We start from the raw sequence: 21,607 nt of genomic DNA on the forward strand, positions 1-21,607 counted from the left end.
GTTATAGCAGCATGAAGGGACTACGACAATAATGTAACAAATATCATTTTTCTGTGTTTTTAGAATGACACATGAGCTGACAATCTATTTAAATATTCTCATCTCACCAGAATGTTTCAAATCAATCAAGTACTCCTTGACATGGGGTGGGGGGCAGGGAAGAAGGAAGGAAAGAAGATGGACAAGGCAATAGAAGGAAAAAGAGAAAGTGGCTTGTTTACTGAGGTTATTTAGGTAGACAGTGATGGCATCAATTCCTCATCCTCTAAAAACTCCTACCCTTGGTTTCTTTCTTTTCTTTCGACTGCATGGGGTCTCCATTGCTGTGTAGGCCTTCTCTAGCTGTGGCAAGTGGGGGCTACTCTTTGTTTCTGTACACGGGCATTTCATTGTGGTGGCTTCTCTTATTTTGGAGCACAGGCTCTAGATGCAAGAGCTCTAGAGCTCAGGCTCAGTAGTTGTGGTGCACAGGCTTTGTTGCTCTGCAGCATGTGGGATCTTCCCAGATCAGGGATCGAACCCATGTCCCCTGCATTGGCAGGTGGATTCTTAACCACTGTACCACCAGGGAAGTCCCTACTTTTGGTTTCAAGGTAGCAAAGTCTTACCACCTGGGCATTCTCTGGTAGCAATACTCAGGCACGCGTCTGGAAGGTTTAAATGTTGAAATCAGGAATTATAGGAGAAAAAATACAGTGAAAGAAAAGAAGAGGGAAGTAAGGTGAAAGACAAGGGAGGAAAAGAAGAGGGGGAGGTATCCCCAGCTGTAAATTTGAATGTAAGCTCCATAACCAGGAGGGACTTTTTTTTTTTTCCACTGCTCTACTTATAAGAAGTAGAATAGGTCTGGCATTTAATAGGGACTCAGTAAAAATGTGTTGAACAAATCATGGGATTGTGGTGCTACAGTGGTATGGTGGTTAGGTGTACGGAAGTTCAGGTGATGTGCTCCTCAGATCTCTCTTTAAGAAAGAATTTACCTGCTGTGGTAGAAGTGCAGTTAACTGAGAGCTGCCTCCTGGCAGCATCTTTAGACTCCGCTTCAGTTTTTAAGCTGAAGCCGTGTTCTTGCCAATGGCTGAATGTAGAGGTGGGTGCCAATGCCTGGCCATTTCTGCCCAATGTGGTCTCCTCTGTGGGGCATTCTTTGCTCTGGAACTCACTGTTGGGGTGGCCGAAACCCTGGCAGATGTCTGTCATGGTCTGAGGCTTTCTTCTCAATCCTGCTTCCTCCATCTTTATCTTTCAGAGGCATCTCCATTTCCCCCACACTACCAAACCTCTTGTACTTCTAACTCCATTTCAGTATTTGCTTCCTGATGACCTAAATGACACAAGGTGTGACAATTTGCCTTGAAGGCTCCTTATCACTTTGGTGCTGGATGAACTGTCAGGTTCTGAGTTATTCTGGGTGTTTCAGCCTTCCCAATCTTAACAGTCTTCCTGGTAGGGTTATGCATCGAACTTTCAATGATAGCGCTACTGAAAATATGATCTCTGGACTGGTGCCAATCCCCAAACTATTTGTTACTACCTGTCCCCAATGAGATGAACGCAGAAATTGAGAATAATCATTCAAAAACTTTTATGACAATTTGGCCTCACTCTGTTAGGGGAAACACAGATTGTAACTGCCCATCCTGGCCAGGCAGACAATAGCAATATGCATGAGAACTAACAATTTGCATGGGAACAAACAAGTCACCACCAACTGGAAGAATACGGAAAAGAATACGGGAAGAATACAGGAAAGGTCAAAAGGAAATGCCAGTCCACATGTCCTACCCACCTCCCAGAACTCGCGTCACTGGAGTCCATCTTGGCTAAACGACGCACACGCCACTGGAAAGGACCCTAAGTCAGAGTGATTGGCCAGAGACAATCTGGAAACCCACCCCATCACCATATAAACCCCGAATGCAAGCCACGTGGCAGAGCAGTCCTCGTGGGTTCCCTTACTTTCCTGCTCGCTGCCCAGGCGCCCCTTCCCAATAAAGTCTCTTGCTTTGTCAGCACGTGTGTCTCCTCAGACAATTTATTTCTGAGTGGTAGACAAGAGCCCCCTCTCAGGCCCTGGAAGGGGTCTCCCTTCCTGCAACAACTCCAACTAAGATCAGTGAACTGGTTTTCTCGAGTAGGGTACAGATTAGTTTTGATGTTGTAGAACACACACTGTCAGTCCCATTTTGTGTGGATTGTGTAGTTGTTATGTGTAGGAGGATCACACTGCAACTTGTGATATTTAAGGTTAGTTTGTAATTGTGACTCTAACAATGTGTAAAATCTGGAATCTATTTCTTTCATCAAGAGATAATTTAATCTTAAAGATAACTTTAAAGGATAAATTGTTGGAACTGGCAATTGATGAAGGACTGAGGATGAATTTTGAAAATGTCATCATTTGTTTTAGTTTAGATAAAAATGAATATTCTTAGCGTGAGGAAATTGCTTTGAAAGCTCTTCTCCCTTTCCCATCAACTTATCTCTGTTTCTCTACTGAGTGTAAAAACAAAACAGAGAAACAGTTTAGATACTCACCACCCTCAACCAGAAGCCTTGTCTTTAATTCCACTAGGTTAGAATATCAAACCAGAAGAAAGCTCATTTGCACCTTTAAATACTTTAGATACTGACACACACGGAGTTTGTTCAAAGTGCTCTTGTCACTTCAAAGTGCGTTTAATATACGAAATCGCTATTTCATACATTAACTTTTTGTTAAATTACGACTGTGTAATAGTAAAGTCAGGAATGTAAAAACGATGCTCCTAATCGTTCAGTTAACGACATGCAGTCTTTGTCTTTTTTTCCTCTTTTGTTTGTTCTGATTTCATTTATTGCAATGCAGTTTTATGTTTATTGAAATAGTTATAAACCCGGGCTCCATGTTTTGTCTTTTTTCCATTTTTCAAGCAATTCATTTTCATTGTGTTTTACAAAAGTATCTCGCAGCGATGCGTTGGAAAAACAAAGCACCCGTCCTTTTACCATGGATAACTTGGGAAGCTACTCTGGAGGCTAATTTTGAGGACAATGGGAGCGTAGTAAGCACCGGGGCCCTGGAACGAGTTTCAGCGAACGTAAAAACCAGCCCAAGGCTTTAGTAACTAACATTTTTTTATCTGGTTCAATATGCTCAGCTTGCAACTCGGTGGGCGTTGGCCAAATACAAACCTAGAAAAAGGTACAGGCGCCCCGCCCCAACCCCCTCCCACAGCCTCGTCCTGCCTCGCGGGAAGAAGATCGCCTCGCAGGGCGGAAGGGAAGGGAGCGAAGGGGCGGGGCGAGCAGCTTGAGGTCATCGGAGAGCGCCGCTCCCGCCGCGGGCAGAGCCGGCGCGCTACTGACGTCACCGCCGCCGACTGCGTTCCGAGAAGCAGGAGTGGAAGGCCTGGGAGGTATTATTCAGAGCTGGGGTTGGAGTTTCTCGTGCTTCTGAGTCCGCTTCTCCTGGGAGCCCCTTGTCATTCCCCGCTGACTGTGAGGAGCGGGGCTGGGCTGCGTAGCCTTGGGCGAATGCGAGCGTTGGGGAAGCATCGTTGGGAGACCCCTACTTCCGCTTTCCTGATTTGGCTTATCTTGGGTCCTTAGGTCTCTGGGTCTGGCCTTTCGCGTTTTTCTCTCTTCTTAGCTCCGCCTCTCAAGTACTGGAGGGCGGAGAGATTGAAAGCACGTGATTTCACAGTTAATTTTCAAATGCTTTCAAACCTGGTTGAGGGAGGAAGGCCAAAGTGGAAGGTGTAGGGGAGTAGCTTTCACATGTCGTCCGCGTTTACCATTCAAATATATGCAGCCTGGCGCTGCAATATTAGCTCACCTGAGATGGTAGGCTAATTTCGACCTTAAGGTGAAATCTAATGGAATCTCAAAAAAGTGGTGTTTCTTTATGGCCCAGGAAAGTTTAGTGTGATTGAAACTTCTGTTTGAAAATACCTTTTGTGTCTTTGCTGTTTGTTGACTGCAACTCAGTTTTGGGTTGATAAAGATGTATCTGTCCCAATGAGATGTTTGCTGCCCGCTTATTAATCGATTTGGACTGTCTGATGGTAGACTGACCCGAGACTTAACCGAATGTTGACTTTGAATTCGGAAATAACCAAATAATCCCTATTGAAATTCCGAGAAGTGTGGTTGATGGAAATGATAGAGCTCACTGTTTTGTTGAAAGAGAAAATGATGATAGTGTGAATAATGGTTTTTCAAAATAATCAAAATAGTTCTGAGTCAAAAGATGTTACAGCTGCCTTCAGATAGCTATGTTGTGTGTATCCCAGTTCAGAGGTGATATAACTTTTCGTAACTGTTTTAAAATTTTCAAATGGCTCTTTATATGTTTTATGTCAGTTAGTGACTGTTTCCAAACAGTTGACTCTTCAAATATGGCTCTAAAATAGTTCCCACTGGGTTGGGGTGTTTGATCATTTTCACTTTAGTAAAATAATAACTACTATTACTAGTTAATGTATTGAGTCCTGAGCCAGGCACTGTCCTAAAAACTTTGCCTGTATTATTCATTTAACCTGCACAATACACCTGAGGTGAGATGAGAATATTGTCATGAGCAAATTCCATAGTTTTGGAAGGTAATTTTGCAGCTTCACGTCAGTAATTTTGACACCAGTTCGGATTAAACATTAGAGTTAACAACAGAAGTAATTTCATTGTAATCTGATTTAATTATTCATCTCAATCTTGAGCAACCTCTTTGTAATTTGTATCTTTTTCTGTTACGAGACTGGGATAAATTTGTATTTAGAGGTTAGCATCTCTATCTTTTCTCCATGATTTTACTGTAAGTGTGAAGGAGAGTTACAGGCTGCACTAGCATGGACTATCTGCCAAAGACAATAATGTTTATGGAGAGACTTGTATTTTCTAAGGTAATGCAGTGCAAAAAAGTCATTATGTTAATAGAATTCTGATGCAAAATCTGCGGGTGTCTCTCTGGTTTTCCCCTCAAATTATGTATTGGTTTTATTCCTGGCTAGGTTCATAACTGTATGTAACTCTACTTGGTATAGGGATGGAAACAGCCCCGGAATGTACATTGTTATATATGTTCTTTTGGATCCACATGGTGACTCTCCTAATCTGATATTGAGAGTCTCCAAAATTTGCTTCCAGCTTACTTTCATTGTCTTTAGTTAGTGAACAAATAGTTATTAAGTACTTAATAGGTGACAAGACTTTATGTTAATCTTGTGGAGATACAGTGGGTAAATAACCAGTGGAAAGTTTTGAGCAGAGGAGTGACATGATCTGATTTAGGTTTTTAGTAGGATCACTCCGCCTGCTGTGTTAAGAGCAGGTTGTTGGAGAGAGGGGTAGGGCAAAACCAGGAGACTAATTAGGAAGGTGTTTTAATAATTCAGATGAGATGATAGCAGCTTCACAGCTGGAAAGAAGTGACTATGGTGAGTATCAGTTCAATTTTGGATGTATTTCATAGGTAAAGCTAACACATTTGCTTATGGATTGAATGTGGGTCGTAAAAGAGAACTGTCAAAGTTTTGGGCTTGAGCAACTAGAAGGGTTAATTGCCATTAACTGCGAAGTGGAAAACTATGGGAGGAGCAGGTTTGTGAGGGAGAGTTGGGAGTTCATGATGATGTGTTAAGTTTGAGATGTCTGTTAGTCATCCAAGTGGAGATGTTGAGTAGGCAATTAAGTCTACCAAGTCTGGAGTTCAGTGGGGAAGTCATTGCCAGAAAAGAACATTTGGGAGTTGTCAGATGGTATTTAAAATTGTGAGACCGCAGACAATCGCCAAAGGAGTGAATGTAGACAGAAAAGCAGTACAAGACCTGAGTTCTTAGGCATTTTTGCCTTTATAGAATTGGGGAGATGAAGACCCAACAAAGTAGACAGAAAGAACAGCCATCGGGGGACAGGACAGTTTTGAGATTTTAGTGTTGTGGCATTCAGGGTGGAGTAATGTATTCACTGTTCTCAGATGCAGCTTATGGATCAGATAAATGAGGACTGACATTTTTGGATTTATCTAGACACATGAAAAGGAGTGTTATTGATGGATAAATGATAACAGTCTGGAGAACCTTGGGAGCAAAGAGGAAGAGGAGACTACTTTTGTTTGGGAGATATGGAAGCCTTTATAGAGGAGAGGGCATTTGATGTGGGATTTAAAGGATTAGTAGGTTTTACTAGGCCCAGGAGCCAGGGGAGGAGTGGGGGGAGAGGGTATTCCAAGCAGAGGAAAAAGCCTTACTTTTCTTCCTTCAAGGCCATACTCCCAGTCAGCTGTTTTAAAGATGCTTTTGCAAGTCCTTTACTTTGTGTCCATTAGCCAGTTCCTCATTCTGGATTACTGTTCTTGCTCCAGGACTACTGAACCCTGCTAAAGGAATTCACAAAAGACCAAAATTAATGCTACCCAACTTCCACTGGGTCCTTTCCCGGTTGTCTGACAGTTGCTTTATTTATCCCTACTCTCTTCCTAGCACATACTCCACAGTGCCATGTAAATGAGTAACATTTACTCAACATTGACTACATGCCAGGCACTGAGGAGTGATTTATTTAATAGATATTTATTTAGCATCTATGACATGCTGCCCTGATACTTGGGGTGTATGTGAGCAAAGACTTGCCCTGCACCGAGGTGCTTACTTTCCAGTGTGGATGATGGACATTAATCAAATAATCATGGAAATGTAAAATTACAGCAACGATATGGAGAAATACATTGTGCTGTGAGACTGTATGTGGATGTGACTTAATACGGAGGCAAGAGGGAATGCTTCCTTGAGAAGGCATTGTTGGTGAGGGAGCCGAGTGAAGCAGGCCAAACACAAACGTGGTGGCAGGGAGTCCTCACAAAAACTCTAGGAGGCATTTCTAGAGAGAACAAGGCTAGAAAGGCTTTTGAACCATGAGAATAGAGAGAAAGTGGCCTTATGGTGGCTAGAAAATTTAGGTGTAGGGAACGCAATCCCTTTGAATATAAGAGAGCTAAAGAATATAGGTTTGACTGCAACTGCTGAGTTGGGGGGAAATGCCATTTTATCTGGCATATTTGGGACCAAATTAAAAATTTCAAACAGTTCAAAATTTTGTTTATAAACTTATTACTATTGTAATATATTACACATATTGTTTAGAGATCCTAATTCTTAAAGTGTGCTCCTTTACCTTCCTGCTTTGGTTTCCCGGAAGTAACCATAATTAACAGTTTCTTTTGTATTTTTTAAGAAACTTACATGCATATAGAAGTACGCCTCCACACTCATAAATCTTTTTTCTTAAAAAAACAAATGGGTTATATTATAAATGCTGCTCTTCAGTTTTTGCTCACTTAATATATCTCAGGAATTGAAACTCTGCTTCATATTTTTCTCTGCTGCAGAGTATTTTATTGAATGAATACATCATGTTATTTAACCAGTCCTTGCTAATGAGCATGGAGGTTGTTCCCTGCTTTAATGTGTTTTTAAAAAGTGTTGCAGTGGACATCCTTAAACATAATCTTGTGTGAAAATGTACATTTTGAGAAGTAAAATTGCTGGGTCAGTTTGTGCATATACACTTTTAAAGCATAAGTGCCAAATTTGCCCTCCAGAATGCTCAATTTACACTCCGATTAATAGTGAATGAGAGGCTGTTTCTTCTCACCTTTGTCCATATCAAGTAACTATCAGTCTTTTTGAGTTTTGCTTGTTTGAGAGATGAAAAATGGCATCTTGTTCTGGTGATTTATGTTTCTTTAATTATGAGTAAGATTGAGCAGCTTTATGCTTATCGGTCACCTGGATTCCTTTGTTATGTGGACTGCTGATTTTGTTCATTTTTCTTTTGGATTATAGGTTTTCTTGTGTGTTGTTAAGTTGATTTGCAGAGGCTTCTTTTCTCTGTCTTTATGTTGCAATTATTTTTCCCTGGTTTTTCATGTGACTTTATTTAGGCTTGGTTTGTTTATTTATTTTGCATGCATACATTTTTGTAAGGGCCAAGTAAGATATAAGGCATCAGGATTTTTTTTTATAATGAAATTTGTGACATTATGAAAGTAGTTAGACACTGGAACATCAGCCTTTGTTGGAAATGTTAGTAATACAAACCTCATTTGAGGCCACTGGCTCTGTCTTATTTTTATAAGTTGTTCAGCAACTATCACAGAGCTGGTGAACACCCTGTAACCTACCTTCCCCTCACTTCAAATTATATTTGGAATTGAAATGAGATATAGTTGAGTATTCTAGACTATACTTTCTATTTAGGTGTTCCTCAGTTATGAACTGGGTTATATTCTAAAAGTTAATTTGTGGGTTGGCTATCTAATTTTACTATAGAAATAATGTACATAGGTTCTTTTCTTTGTTCTCAAAGTATGGCTAATCCTTGAAGGCTAGCTTTTTTTTTTTTTTAAGGTAAATTCAACATGTCCTGTAATTTTACCCTTACGTGCATCAGTGTATGTCCTTAAAGGATAGGGGTATTTTCTTATGGAACTGTGATGTCATTTTTATAGCTGACTTCTAATTTCATAGCAAAATTATCAATAATTTCTTAGTGTTATCTAGTATGCGATCCAGGTTCAGGTTTCTTTCTTTCAAAAATATCTTTTTACACTTAGTTTATTTGAATTAAGGTCCAAACAAGGTCTGTACATTCCATTTGGTTGTTAGATCAAAAGGTAGATCTCTTCTTTCTCTCCCTCCTTTCCTTTTTCATAGTTTTTCTTTATGCCGTTTACATTTTATGGAAACCAGGTCAGTTGTCCTTTAGAGTATTTCTCATTCCAGATTTGTGGGTTTGCTTTATTGTGACTTAAACTTGTTTTTCTATCCTCCACATTTCCTATGTTGGAAGTTAGCTCTAAAGGCTCAATTAGATTGAGACTCAACTTTTTTGGGGAGTTGGAAGTGCTGCACAGATGGTGTTGTGTACATAACGTTGCTTCACATCAGGAGGTTCATGATATGTTTATGTCCTACTTTTAGTGATGGAGACTGATCTGTGGGTTCCGGTAGTGACAGTCTCACTCCTTTATTATAAACTTTCCCTTTTATCTGTTGGTGATCATTACCTGAATCTGTGATTTTCTTTTTTTTTTAAAGGTTATCATTTCTTCCACATTTGTTAACTGGAATTTGAACGCTAGTTTTATTACTTGGGCACCTGACAATCATCAATAACATGGCTATTGTAGAAAAGAGCTGTCAGAGCAACAATTTGTGATGGATGCCAGGAATATACCTTTCCTGGCTATAGTTCTGGAGGCTTCAAGGAGTATGATGGTCTTTTTGATGTGTCACTTTGGCTAGGCTGCAGCCTGCAGACATTCAGTCCAACACCAAAGTAGGTATTGCTTTGAAGGTATTTGTAGATATAGTTGAAATACACAAACAGTTGACTTTAAATTAGGGAGATTATTCTAGATAATCTGGGTGGCTTGATCCAATTAATTGGGAGGCTTTAGAAGCAGAGCCGAAGCTTCCTGACAAAAAAGAATCTACCTGTGGACAGCAGTTTTGGCTTGCAGCCAGGAGTTCCAGCGTGTTCTTTCTTGCTCACCTGCCCCGCAGATTTTAGAGTTACTTAACCAGCCTCCACAATTGCATGTACTAGTTTCTTACAATACATTTCTTCCAAATGTCTCTTCCTGGTTCTGCTGCTCTGGTTGAACCCCAGCTGGTACCAGGAGCCACTCTCTAGGCTCTCATGTTCTCCAACAAAGTGGGGTGAGGAGTGGTGGCAAGGGTCAGAGGACCTACTTTTGTTTAGGGAGACCCTGTAATTTATTTCTCAAACGGGGGCTTCTGAGAGAGAAATGGGGAGCTGAGCAGATGATGAGCTGAAACAGGCATAAACGAGGACTGTCTTGGGCAAATTGAGACATAAAGTCATTCCGGGTATCAGCCACTGGTGACACATCAATATGACACGGCCCCCTCAGGGAGCTTGTAGTCAAAGTGAAGTTAAGTAAGTCTACACATGTCACCAAATAGTGTTTTAGGTGACATGAGAACTTGTAGCTGTGCTTATCCAGACAGAATGGGAGCGTGACACTCAGAGAAGTCTTATCTGCTAAAGGGAAACCTGATCTTACCTCCAAAGATAAGCAGGGTTTAAACAAAGTGAAGTGGGGAGGGTGGTTCATGTATAGAGAACCACACAGGTGAAAGGTTAGACTGAGCATTTGGAAAACTGCCATGGTGGCTACAGCTAGCTATAGGATTGGAAGAGGGAGGCAACGAAAGATGAGGCTAGTCAGACAAGCAAGGGCCACATCGTAATGGGCCTGACATCCATATTAGGGGTTTGAAATTTATCTTCAAGGCGGTGGGGAGCTGTTTCAGGATTTTAAGCAGGCGTGTACCATGACCAGGCTACCTTTATAGAAAAGTCATGTTTTGTAACGTCCTAACATTGAGATTGGAGAAAAATAGACAGTAGGGAGACTACTCCAAGGCTCTTAAAATGATCTAGTTAGTGAGAAAAAAGCCTTAGTTGTAGCTAAGGAGATTAAGGAGGCCTTCTTGACAGGACTGATGGGACTGGGGCCTGAGGAAGCGGTGAGGGGTCACTCCCAGGTTCCCAGCTGCGCTCAGCTCCCTGAAGCAGAGAATGGAGAGGAGAAGGTAGGGGATGATGTCGTGAACCCCTTCTTTTCTCCTGTCGATGCTGTGGCTCTCATCACCAGCGAGAGGAGGGAAGGAATGGCAGTAATCCTGTAGGGATTGCTGGGCAAGGTTTCTCCCCTCTGCCCCTGAGTCTTAGCCAGACCTTACTGAGGGATGAAGGGAGGCACCTTCTCTCATGCCCTCTTCCACTTTCTCCACTTCTGCAACTTCTGCAGCCTGCGCTTTAGAAGGAGTAGGTGGAGGGGTGAGGAGTGCCTGCAGAACTGGGCAGAGAGTGAGGAGCAGAGGTGGGTGAGTTCTTTTCTTCTTTCTCTTCTTTGGACATTTACCGTGTACAGTCTTGGGCAAGTTATGGAACCTCACTCTGGGTCCCTTTGTTTCCTGTGAGGAGTAAATGAATGAATGTTTGTGGATGCTTAGGGTAGTGCCCGGCTCACAGGCAGTGGGGCTCAAATGTTGGCAGTTGCTGCTGATAACCGTCCATTCACTGCTTCATCCTGGCATCTCAGTAACAAAGGGGACGGAGGGCAGTTTCTGCAGCTCCCTCCTTGCACTGCTTCCTGTGGAAGGAACAAATACTTGGGAAATGTCTGTATAAAATATGAGAAGAAATCATTTGAATTGGGGAGAATTTCTGATAATAGAACCACCTTTATTTTTCAATCTACTGTGCCTTTATTTTTTAGTTAGGAAAAAGGCAAGTGGTTCAGTTCAGATTTAATGAGAGTCATTATTCTTACTTACTGCCTTGCTTTCAGTGTTCACCCTAACCCATTTTAACAATAAATAACTACTTGTTTATTGGGGCTTGGGGACAGGGAATGATTGCCGGAAAAATCCCCATCATGATTCTTCAGCGGGAAATATTTTTTAATAGAAAAATCGGATGAAAAAATTCACAATCAAATAAAGGCTTTTTTGTGTTTTTTATACTTGCAGTATTTTTTAAAAGCCAAAATACTTTATTAAAATATGCCTTTATTTAAATTTAATGATTGTTTATTTTTATTGCAACTTTGTCATGCTGTTTGAAATAATGAAATTTAAACAACGAAGAATGAAGAGTTAAAAACATGAGTCTGCTTTGATCCTATTCCCAATTCCTACCTCTTCTCAGAGAGAATGTCTGTTTTTGTGTCTCCTTCCAGACCTTTTTGTACATATCTATATATACATTTTTTTTTAAACAAATGGCATGTGTTAGGCACATTATGTGTTACATACTATGTTCTATGACTTTTTTCCCACCACTTATTGTGTATTACTACATAAAGATTTACTTCTTTATTTTTACTGGTCTCTTGGGTGGATGTGGTATAAAATTCATTTAACTGTTCCCCTATTGATGACTATTTAGATTATTCCCAATATTTTGTTATAGTTTTTTCATTCAACAGATGTTTATTGACTGCCAGGCAGTGGTAGTGAATGTAACACAGAACTGCCTGTTTTCATGTAGTTACCTTCTTTTGGAGGTAGACAGACAATAAATGAAATATGTCAGGTACTGTTGAGGCCCAAAGGGTGAAGAAGGTTATAGGAAGTGCTGGGAATGAGAGGAGGGGTATGCATTTTAAAATAGGATGGTCAGGAAAGCTTTACCAATAGATAACATTGAGTAGAGATCTAGCAGAGGTGAAGTCATGAGCTCTGGAGCCCTTGGTCAGGGAGAGACATTCTAGGAAGGAGGCAATTCCAAAGGCTCTGAGGCAGGGGCATGCCCGATGAGAAGGAGAAGCACAATGAGGCCATTATGGCTGGAGTGGAGTGAGCCAGGGGCAGAGTGGGAGGAGATGAGGTCACAGAGGAGGCAGCAGAGAGTCAGGGCTTTTTTGGCCATTATAAGGAATTTGTTTCTTACTGAGTGAGGTGGTAAGCCTTTGAAACTTTCCAAGCAGAGGCATGATAGAATCTGACTTCGATTTGCGATGATCACTTTGCTTTCTTGATAATAACTATTGGAATGGAAACAAGGAAGCCATTGAGGAGGCTATTGCAACAATCCAGGCAAGACACAATGATGGCTCTGACAGGCTTGGACCAGGGTGGTAGTAGTAGAGGTGGTAGGACATGGTTAGATTCTGAGCATGTTTTAAAAATAGGGTGAGAGAGAAGAGTCAAGGATTCTTCTGTAATTTTAGGTCTGAGCAGTGGAAAAGGTGGAGTTGCGATGAAACGAGATGGGGAAGACTGCAGTAGGCAAGATTAGTTTCTTTTTTTTAAATTGACGTTTAGTTGATTTACAACATTGTGTTAGTTTCAGGTATATAGCAAAGTGATTTGGTTATATATGTGTGTGTGTGTGTGTATACATACACACACACACACACATATATATAGTAAGTCCCCACATATGAACCTTCAAGTTGCGCACTTTCAAAGATGTGAACGTGAGTTTGCATGTCCAGTCACGTAAGTTAGTTCATGTGTCTGGTGTACATTGTCACATGCGTGCATCCTCTACAAGTGGTTGTACTTTTGTGTACTTTACAGTACTGTAGAGAGTACAGTAGTACAGTATCTTTATTTACTGCCTGTTCACTGGATGCCAGCCCCTGAATGCCAGCCGTTGTGCTACTGTACTTTTCAAGGTGCTATACTGTAAGATTAAAAATATTTTCTTTATTTTTTGTTTGTTTTTATGTATTATTTGTGTGAAAAGTATTATATACCTATTACAGTACAGTACTATATAGCTGATTGTGTTAGTTGGGTACCTAGGCTAACTTTGTTGGACTTATGAACAAATTGGCCTCTGAACACACTCTCAGAACTGAACTCGTTTGTGTGTAAGGGACTTACTGTATATACACATACATAGATACATATACTTTTGCAGGTGCTTTTCCATTATAGGTTATTACAAGAGAAAGTAAGCAAGATTAGAAATTGGGCTTTGAGCACATTACATTTGAGAACCTGTTGACGGCCAATCAAGGTATTGAGTAAGTGGTTGGATGTGTAAATTTGGAGTTCAGTGGCAAGGTCAGGGCTGGAGATGCAAACCTGGGAGTCATCAGTTTATTCATGGAGTTTAAACCCAGAGCTCACCTAGGGAGTAAATTAGAGAGGAGATTCAAGGACAGCCCTTGGGCACTTCAAGGTTAAGAGGCTTGAGGATATGAGAAGCATGCAGCAAAGAAGACCAAGAAGGCAACCGGTGAGGTAAGAGAGAAACCAAGGAAATGTGATGCCCTGGAAACCAGACAAGGTGAGGCAGCTATGTCAAATGACGAAAACTGAGAATTGACCATTGAATTTGACAGTGTGGCTGAGTGGGTGACCTTGACAAGAGCAGTTTTGAGTAAGAAGTAGGGGACCTGATTGTAGTAGATTCAAGAAAGAATGGAAGGAGAGGAATTGGGACTCTTAGTATTGATATTGGCAGCCCTTTTGAGGAATTTGTTTTAAAAGGGAGATAGAAAATGGAGCTTTAGCTGGAGGCGGGTATGAAGTCAAGGTGTTTCTTTTGTTTCTTGTCTGAGGTGGAGGAATAAAATGTTTTAAGCTTATGGGTGATGATCCAGCAGAGAGAAAAATTGACATAAGGCAGAATTCCCACTTTAAGAGTTTGAGAAGTCCATTTTAATAAATTTATATGAATATATACAAGGACTTCTGTAGGCTACTTTCTGAAGAGGATTTCCGGAATCAAAGGATGTATGCATTTAAGAAATCCGTACCAATTTATATTCCACCTCCATTGCCAATCTGATGGGTGAGATCTTCATTATTTTAATCTGTTTTATGCTTTGTAGGAACTCTGTATGTAATCTAACTAATACGTTGTTGTATTTTGGCAAATATTATCTCCCAAGCCATTTCTTGCATTTAACTTTGCTTATTGTATACTTTTACCATATAGATGTTTTTTTTCAGCTGTTATGTAATTAAGTCTGCTAGCCATTTCCTTTTATAGCATTTGGGTTTCATTTGGATTACATAAATATTTTATATACTCTTTTAATACATTTATATATTTACCTTCTAAATTCATCTGGAGTTTATTTTTGTATATGTTATGAAATAGGTATCTAAGTTTTCCATCTCTATGTTCTTAAACAGTTAAATACCATAAGAATTAACCTGTTTCTCGAAGGTTTGAAAGGAATTACCTGCAGTATCTTCTAGACTTGGAACCTTTTTGGACCATAGATCTTTGAGATCTTAAGATTTTTTTTTTGTCTGTAGTTAATGATCTATTTGTTTTATGTACTTCTTTTTAGGTTAGTTTTGGTAATTTATTTTTTCCCCCAGCACCTCATTCTTAATCATCTAGATTTTTCAGATTTATTGGTTTAAAATTCTGTGTAAAGAAAAGGAATATCAGGTCTTCTCTATATTTTTGTCTGTCCCTGTACTTAGACCTTTATCTGGGCAGTAGATGCTGGAGCTGTCCTTTCACAGATTGGTTTAACTGCTTTCGGCCCTCATGGTTCAGTTCTTATTGTCCTGCATCTTGGGTTTATTCCTAGATTCTCCTCCTCTTTTGTTTGTAAAGGATTGCAGGCTCTGTTTCTGTTTCCTATCAGTCTAATCCCATTTGCTCTTCAGCTTATAAAAATTTCTACTGTTGAGGTCTGCTGATGGGTATGTGCCCTTGGTTTCCAGCATTACTATGGGCTTATTTTTGTATTTCTTCTGTGATTTTGGAGAGTTTTTTTGGGAAGGATGAGAGGCAAATCCATATTTTCAGTTAGCCTTTTGAAATAGAAAGTCACAATTCTTTCTTTTGTGGTTTTCTCTTCTCATAGTCCTTTGTTTAATTGCTGTTTGCACAGTAGTTGGATAGTAAGTTTACAGTGTGAGTAGTGATAGTCCCCTGGACTTCACTGTTTTTATTTTAAATGAAACCAGATGTCCCAGTGGACTATGCTTGTTGAATAGAAATGTTGATATATTGTGACTAAATATTCAAATAGTACTTTTAAAACTTAAATGACATAGTCATAACATTTAGAACTATAAGGGACTTTACAGATCATTAGACCAACTGCCTTATTTTATGGGTGAGGTATTTGGGGCGCAGAGACATTCAGTGATTTATCTAAGGTGACAAAGTCAGTGATCAGGCAAGATGGAAAGCCTGAGACTCTTTACTTCAATTTGGCTATCCTATTTGCTATTTTACACATTCTTAATGTTCTCCTTAGCTATGTAATGAAAGAGGTATTTTCAGCTAATAAACTTTTTTAAACCTAAGGATGTACAGTGGCCTGCAGTTGCTGTTGAAATTTGAACTTAGATAGCATATTAAATATGTTGATATGGGTTTTTCTTTTTCTCATATAGATATTAAATATTGTTGTGATGTAAATGTGAATTTCAAAGAATGGGCTGTCAATGTATGCTCTAACCTAAATGAAAACCATATAGTTTATTTCTCCCAAGTTTTCTCTTTTCTGTTTACAGACTTTATGTGATTTATGGACTCTTGAATTTCTTGTTAATATTTTAACCTTAAGGAACATATATAAATATAAGTACAGGCTTAAAAATGATTTTAGTGATAAAGAATCATAAAATATTTTAGACCTAGGATTTATAATTTTTTAGTTTAATATACCATGCTGCTGGATCAACACCTACATTTAGAAGTGCTAAATATGTTTTTCAAAAAAAGAGCTTTGCTTATTTTTTTTTTCAGCGAGCATTAGGGAGTAGGATATACTTATCACACTTTCATTCCTTACTTGGTCTTTAACTTCAACAGAAAGTTTTTTAAACGTAGGATTTTTATTATTTATTAATTAATTTATTTATTTTATTGGCTGTGTTGGGTCCTTTTTGCTGTGCACGGGCTTTCTTTTTAGTTGTGGTAAGTGGGGGCTACTCTTCTTTGTGGTGCACGGGCTCGTCATTGCCGTGGCTTCTCTTGTTGCAGAACATGGCTCTAGGCACCTGGGCTTCAGTAGTTGCAGCACACGGGCTCAATAGCTGTGGCTCACGGGCTCTAAAGCGCAGGCTCAATAGTTGTGGCTCACCCCCAGCAACTTAAGAAGATGGGAAGTTTGAACATGGTTACTTCAGAATTATATTCTAAGAAGATTTGTGTAATTATCTTCAGGTTTTAACTCTCTTAGCACTTTTTAAATGTATGATATGACCTGTTAATTTTTTTTTTGTAACCTAGAGAGCGGTCTCTGTCTCCAATATGAATTCTAAGAATTTAATTTTTTTCCAGTTGGTCATAATGGCAGGTGAAGAAATTAATGAAGACTATCCAGTAGAAATTCATGAATATTTATCAACATTTGAGAATTCCATTGGTGCTGTGGATGAGATGCTGAAGACCATGATGTCTGTTTCTAGAAATGAGTTGTTGCAGAAGGTATTTTAAGTAATTTCTAAAAATGTAATTCATAAAACTGAGTGCTATGTTGTGAAACATATAAAAGAAGAAATAGATGCATGATATATGCCCCTTTCCTCCTTTATTTCAATTTTTAAGTGTTTGGATATCTTTAGGGGGAAAATATAATAAAACTCCAACCTTAGGAAATACCTGCTAACTATATTTTTATTTTGACTTGGTTTTGAATTAAAAAAAAGCTCTCCTAGCATTCTTTTTGACAGACTATCTTTGACCTTCTAAGTATTACAATGATGTTATCAGGGTTTCTGGAAACCCTATAGGACAAAAAGAGTAAATTGACTTTGACAGTCTAAAACAAATCTCATTATGTTTCTTCTGTCTTTGGTATTGCCTAAGCATTTTAGCCTGCTTCTTATACATAAATGCCTCATGTACAGTGTTTATATTGATGAATTAGTTTTGACATACAAAGCCCAGATTGTAACTCCTGAAATTAAAATAATTCAAAAGAATTTTTTTTTTGGATTATACACATTCCTTGTTTAACTTAAATATGGTACCCTGAAGTGAAAATTTGTGGGCAAAAATCACTGATTAACTGAACTTTTCTTTTTGCAAATTATTTGCAGGTTATTTGGTTTGATTATTGGATTATAGGAAGTGAAAAAAACATTTCTTTGATACATTGTGCTTGGTGAAAGTTTAAAATATGTGATGATGCTCAAAGTTTGTATTTCTTTTTTCTTTCTCTCTCTCTCTTTTTTAATAGCTGGACCCACTTGAACAAGCAAAAGTGGATTTAGTTTCTGCTTACACATTAAATTCAATGTTTTGGGGTATGTATATTACTTCAGAGTTAATTAGAAAGCAAATCACTTATTGTGTCAAAGGTGACTCATTTTTTAAATGCTAGAAATTTATATACAGTTATACTTTATGGCAATTTTAATAGTCAGGTATTTATTTCCTTTAAATCAGAATACCAGATGCCCATGAGCCACACATACATTTAGTATTACAAAGAGGTTGAATAATTTAAGCTTTAGTTAATCATTTATCTGATGTTTCTTTTTTGTGAGTTTCTTTAATTAATGCTCTTAATTAATATATACCCATTTTGTTCCATGAAATCTTTCTCTTGTAGTTTATTTGGCAACGCAGGGAGTCAATCCTAAGGAGCATCCAGTAAAGCAGGAATTGGTAAGACTGCAGTGGATTGATTTCTTTTTATTTTATGTGTATGTGTGTTGTAGTGTTCCTGAAGTTAAAATCGCAGTATCTTTATCACACTAATTGTGGAGAACAAAATTATTTAGGGTTGAAATTATGAAAGTGAGCCAGATTCCTGGTGTCTTTAGTTCTTCTTTCTCTCACCTTTGTCAGAGAATGATGTTCCATATATTATATAAATCTCTGGATGGTAAAATGTTACGATTCTAGTAATTATTTATAACTTCCATATTATTTTTCCTATAAATTCTTGAAATCCTGTTCATCTCTACAGCTGCCTTTTTTTTTTTTTAAACTCTTACACAATTCTTAAAAGTATATTCTAGTTGATTTACTAGCAAAGACGGGAAAGTTTCTCCTCCACCTTTTCAATTCTTCCATTAATTCATTTTCTCAGCAGTAAAGAATCCAGTTCAGCAACAAAGCTAAAAGCTTTTTTGGCACCAGTTGTATGTGTACTGTCCAGTAATTCTGCATTAGTGACATATTTACAACCTGTAATAAATCTTCTAGGTTTGTCTTTGTATTCCATTTGGATGTATAAGTACAGTATATAAGGTCTGGTATCTTGGAGTTTTTGCTGACTTCAAAAATTAAATCAAATCATTCAATCTGAAAGAAAAAATTTAGAAATCAAACTGATGGTTACCTTCTTGACTTGCCTTTATGAATAAGAATATTAATAAATTTATTTTTTGTGTTTATAAAATATAAGGTAAATATATATGTGAAGTATGCTTGACACTGTATTATTGTTCTAAAGTCTTATGGTGGTTGATATGTGTGTTTTTTATAACTTAGTAAAGTACTTGGTCATTTATTTAAAAAAAGTGAGTAAACCAGATCTGTTGTCTTCAATTTTTAGACTGAGACATTTTCTTCTTTTAAATTTCTTGGAGGAAAAATTAATTTATTTTTAAATACGGAAACTGAAAAATAAAGCAAAGTATAAAACAATATGATCCATAGATCTTGATTTGACAGGTGATACTGGCTTTATATTTTAAGAAGCATGCATTGTGTCATCTGTTTTCACCTTTCTAATATGGACTTTACATTTATAAAATTCCTCTTTTTCCTCTTACATACAAAGTTATTTGGAGTACTTTAATACTTATTTCTGTCATTGGAAAAGGAAAAAATCATCTGTATTCTTTTTTCCCTCAGAATTCACTTTATGGAGGAGTACATTCATATTTTGGACAAGGGTTGACAAATGAAAAGCATCTGTAAACCTATTCCCCTTTTCCAACCTTGTGACACGTCACTAATTGATCATAGAGTTAGTTTGTGAGAGGAAGCCTATTTGCCGTAATATCATGAATGAGGAAAGGCATTGAAAATAGTCAGTTTATTCATTCAACAAATATTTGAGTGCCTACTGGAAGTCAGGCATTATTTCCAAGTGAGAAATTCCTCAGTGAATAAAGCCCATAAATATCCCTGCCTTTGTGGCAGGTGCCAGACCTATCTAGTAGAGAGAAACAAACAATTAACATAATCAGTCAAACAACAAATAATACATAAATATGAATATATAATATGTTAGAAAGTTATGTTGTGGGAAAAAAGAGAGATAGCACAGGGTAAGGGGCTTTGGAATGCTTGGGTAGAATTGCTGTTTTCGATAGTAAGGCAGGGCTTATTAACAAAGTGAACATTTGAGGGGACTGGAAGGGAGGTCGTGGCGATGTGGGTTTGTGAGGGAAGATCATTCTGAGCAAGGCTTGGCTGGATGTGTGTTGTGAGGACTTTGGCTTTTATTCCGAGAAATAGGGAGCCATGAGAGGGTTTTGAGCAGGGTTGTCAGTTTTTTAAAATTAAGAAATTCTAAGATTCTGCATTTTTCTGTTTATGTTTATATAACTTTTGATCATTTTAATGAAACTTGCTTTTAAGCAGTGATCAATCATTTACTCTGCTGTTTTATGGCCCTCACACCTTTATTTCTCCTGTTGAAGTATAAAATAGCCCTTTATTCTGATTAATGGTCTCGGAAGATTCAAAGTGGTGCAGCAGTCGAGTTTGTTTCTTATAAAGTCTGATTAGAACTGTATATTTCATCAGAAAATATCATGTGTTTATCAGTCAGAACTGTGACATTGGATAAAAATATCTTGTATTTTCATTCTACTTATTTTAATTGTGACATTAGAAGATAACACAAAAAATAGTTAAATACCACCTTAGCCATTTCCTGTTTAGAAAAACTTCTGGAGAATTTAGTTTGTATGTTGCAAGTATGTGAAAGCTTTATTTTAAATATATAAGTATGTATGTATGTATTCATTTAGGCTGTGCCAGGTCTTAGTTGTGGCATGGGGAATCTTTAGTTGCGGCATGCTGGATCTTTAGTTGCAACATGCAAACTCTTAGTTGCGGCATGCATGTGGGATCTAGTTCCCCAACCAGGGATGGAACCCGGGCCCCCTGCATTGGGACCTCAGAGTCTTACCCACTGGACCACAAGGGAAGTCCCGAAAGCTCTATTTTAGATTATAGATTTCAGATACAAGAGAGTTAGTATGTGGATTTAGGTGAATGCTAAATTTAAAAATTTAGTATAAATTTTTATACTAAAGTTTAATGTCTGTGTCCCCTTCAAACTGTGCACTCCAGGAGAACACGAGTGTGTTTATCGTACTCACTTTGCACTTACTAGGTCCATTCAATAGGCAAAAAGTACATAGCTGTTGAGTTTAGCTGAGGTATAGTATACTAGAACTTAGTGGCAGTGAACAGCTTAGTAAATCTATTGCCTTTCTTCTTTTTCTTATCTTTAAGGAGAGAATCAGAGTATACATGAACAGAGTCAAGGAAATAACAGACAAGAAAAAGGCTGGCAAGCTGGACAGGGGTGCGGCTTCAAGATTTGTAAAAAATGCCCTGTGGGAACCAAAACCTAAAAATGCATCCAAAGTTGCCAATAAAGGAAAAAGTAAAAATTAACCTTTCAGTTTTGATGTACACATATTCAAAAAGTACATAATTTTTATTGTTTTCTTCAAAATAGATGATGATTATGTGGCATTATAAGGTTTAAATGTATTTCTTATTGAATTTGTATGTAAAGTTTGCATTTTAAATTTGTGATGCTAAATACTTTTTCCCCCAGAAAGATTAAGTTATACTGATTGGTTTTCCTTTAGAACACTGAGCTTTTTAACATTGTGGTATATTTTATATTTATAGTTTACAGTCTCTTGACAAGACTCTTATTTCCTTATATAGGTCAGTCTTTCAAGTGCCATTTTATAAGCAACTATGAAATTTTAGTTAAATGTTCTTTGTAAACATTTGTCTATTTTCGATGAATAATGATTTTATGAAGTATGCTGAAGTTTTAAATACATCTGTTTTCACTATGTATTGTTAGGAAAGAATGAAATGACTTAAATGTCCATTTTTTCTGTGAAGTTATTTTATTATGCTTTCATGATTTTGGGAATTACTGCTTTTT

The 21,607-nt window shown here is 38.1% G+C and overlaps 1 protein-coding gene across 11 annotated transcripts in view; it reads left to right on the forward strand.

Moving 5' to 3' along the window:
• The window catches only part of C1D (C1D nuclear receptor corepressor), a 34,860-nt gene that overhangs the window by 12,313 nt on the left and 940 nt on the right, over positions 1-21,607 (forward strand). The window contains exons 1-6 of one of the 11 annotated variants that reach the window (XM_057741822.1): positions 3,358-3,398; positions 9,075-9,315; positions 16,786-16,932; positions 17,687-17,753; positions 18,062-18,117; positions 20,932-21,607. The exon at positions 20,932-21,607 is cut by the window's right edge and continues 940 nt beyond it. In XM_057741822.1, coding sequence (XP_057597805.1) covers positions 16,795-16,932; positions 17,687-17,753; positions 18,062-18,117; positions 20,932-21,096 — 426 coding nt within the window. In that variant the 5' untranslated portion in view covers positions 3,358-3,398; positions 9,075-9,315; positions 16,786-16,794 and the 3' untranslated portion in view covers positions 21,097-21,607. The other 10 variants (XM_057741820.1, XM_057741818.1, XM_057741819.1 and 7 more) reach the window with 10 other exon arrangements.

The sequence above is a fragment of the Hippopotamus amphibius genome, chromosome 7 (assembly GCF_030028045.1).
Source record: "Hippopotamus amphibius kiboko isolate mHipAmp2 chromosome 7, mHipAmp2.hap2, whole genome shotgun sequence".
Classification (NCBI taxonomy): domain Eukaryota; kingdom Metazoa; phylum Chordata; class Mammalia; order Artiodactyla; family Hippopotamidae; genus Hippopotamus; species Hippopotamus amphibius.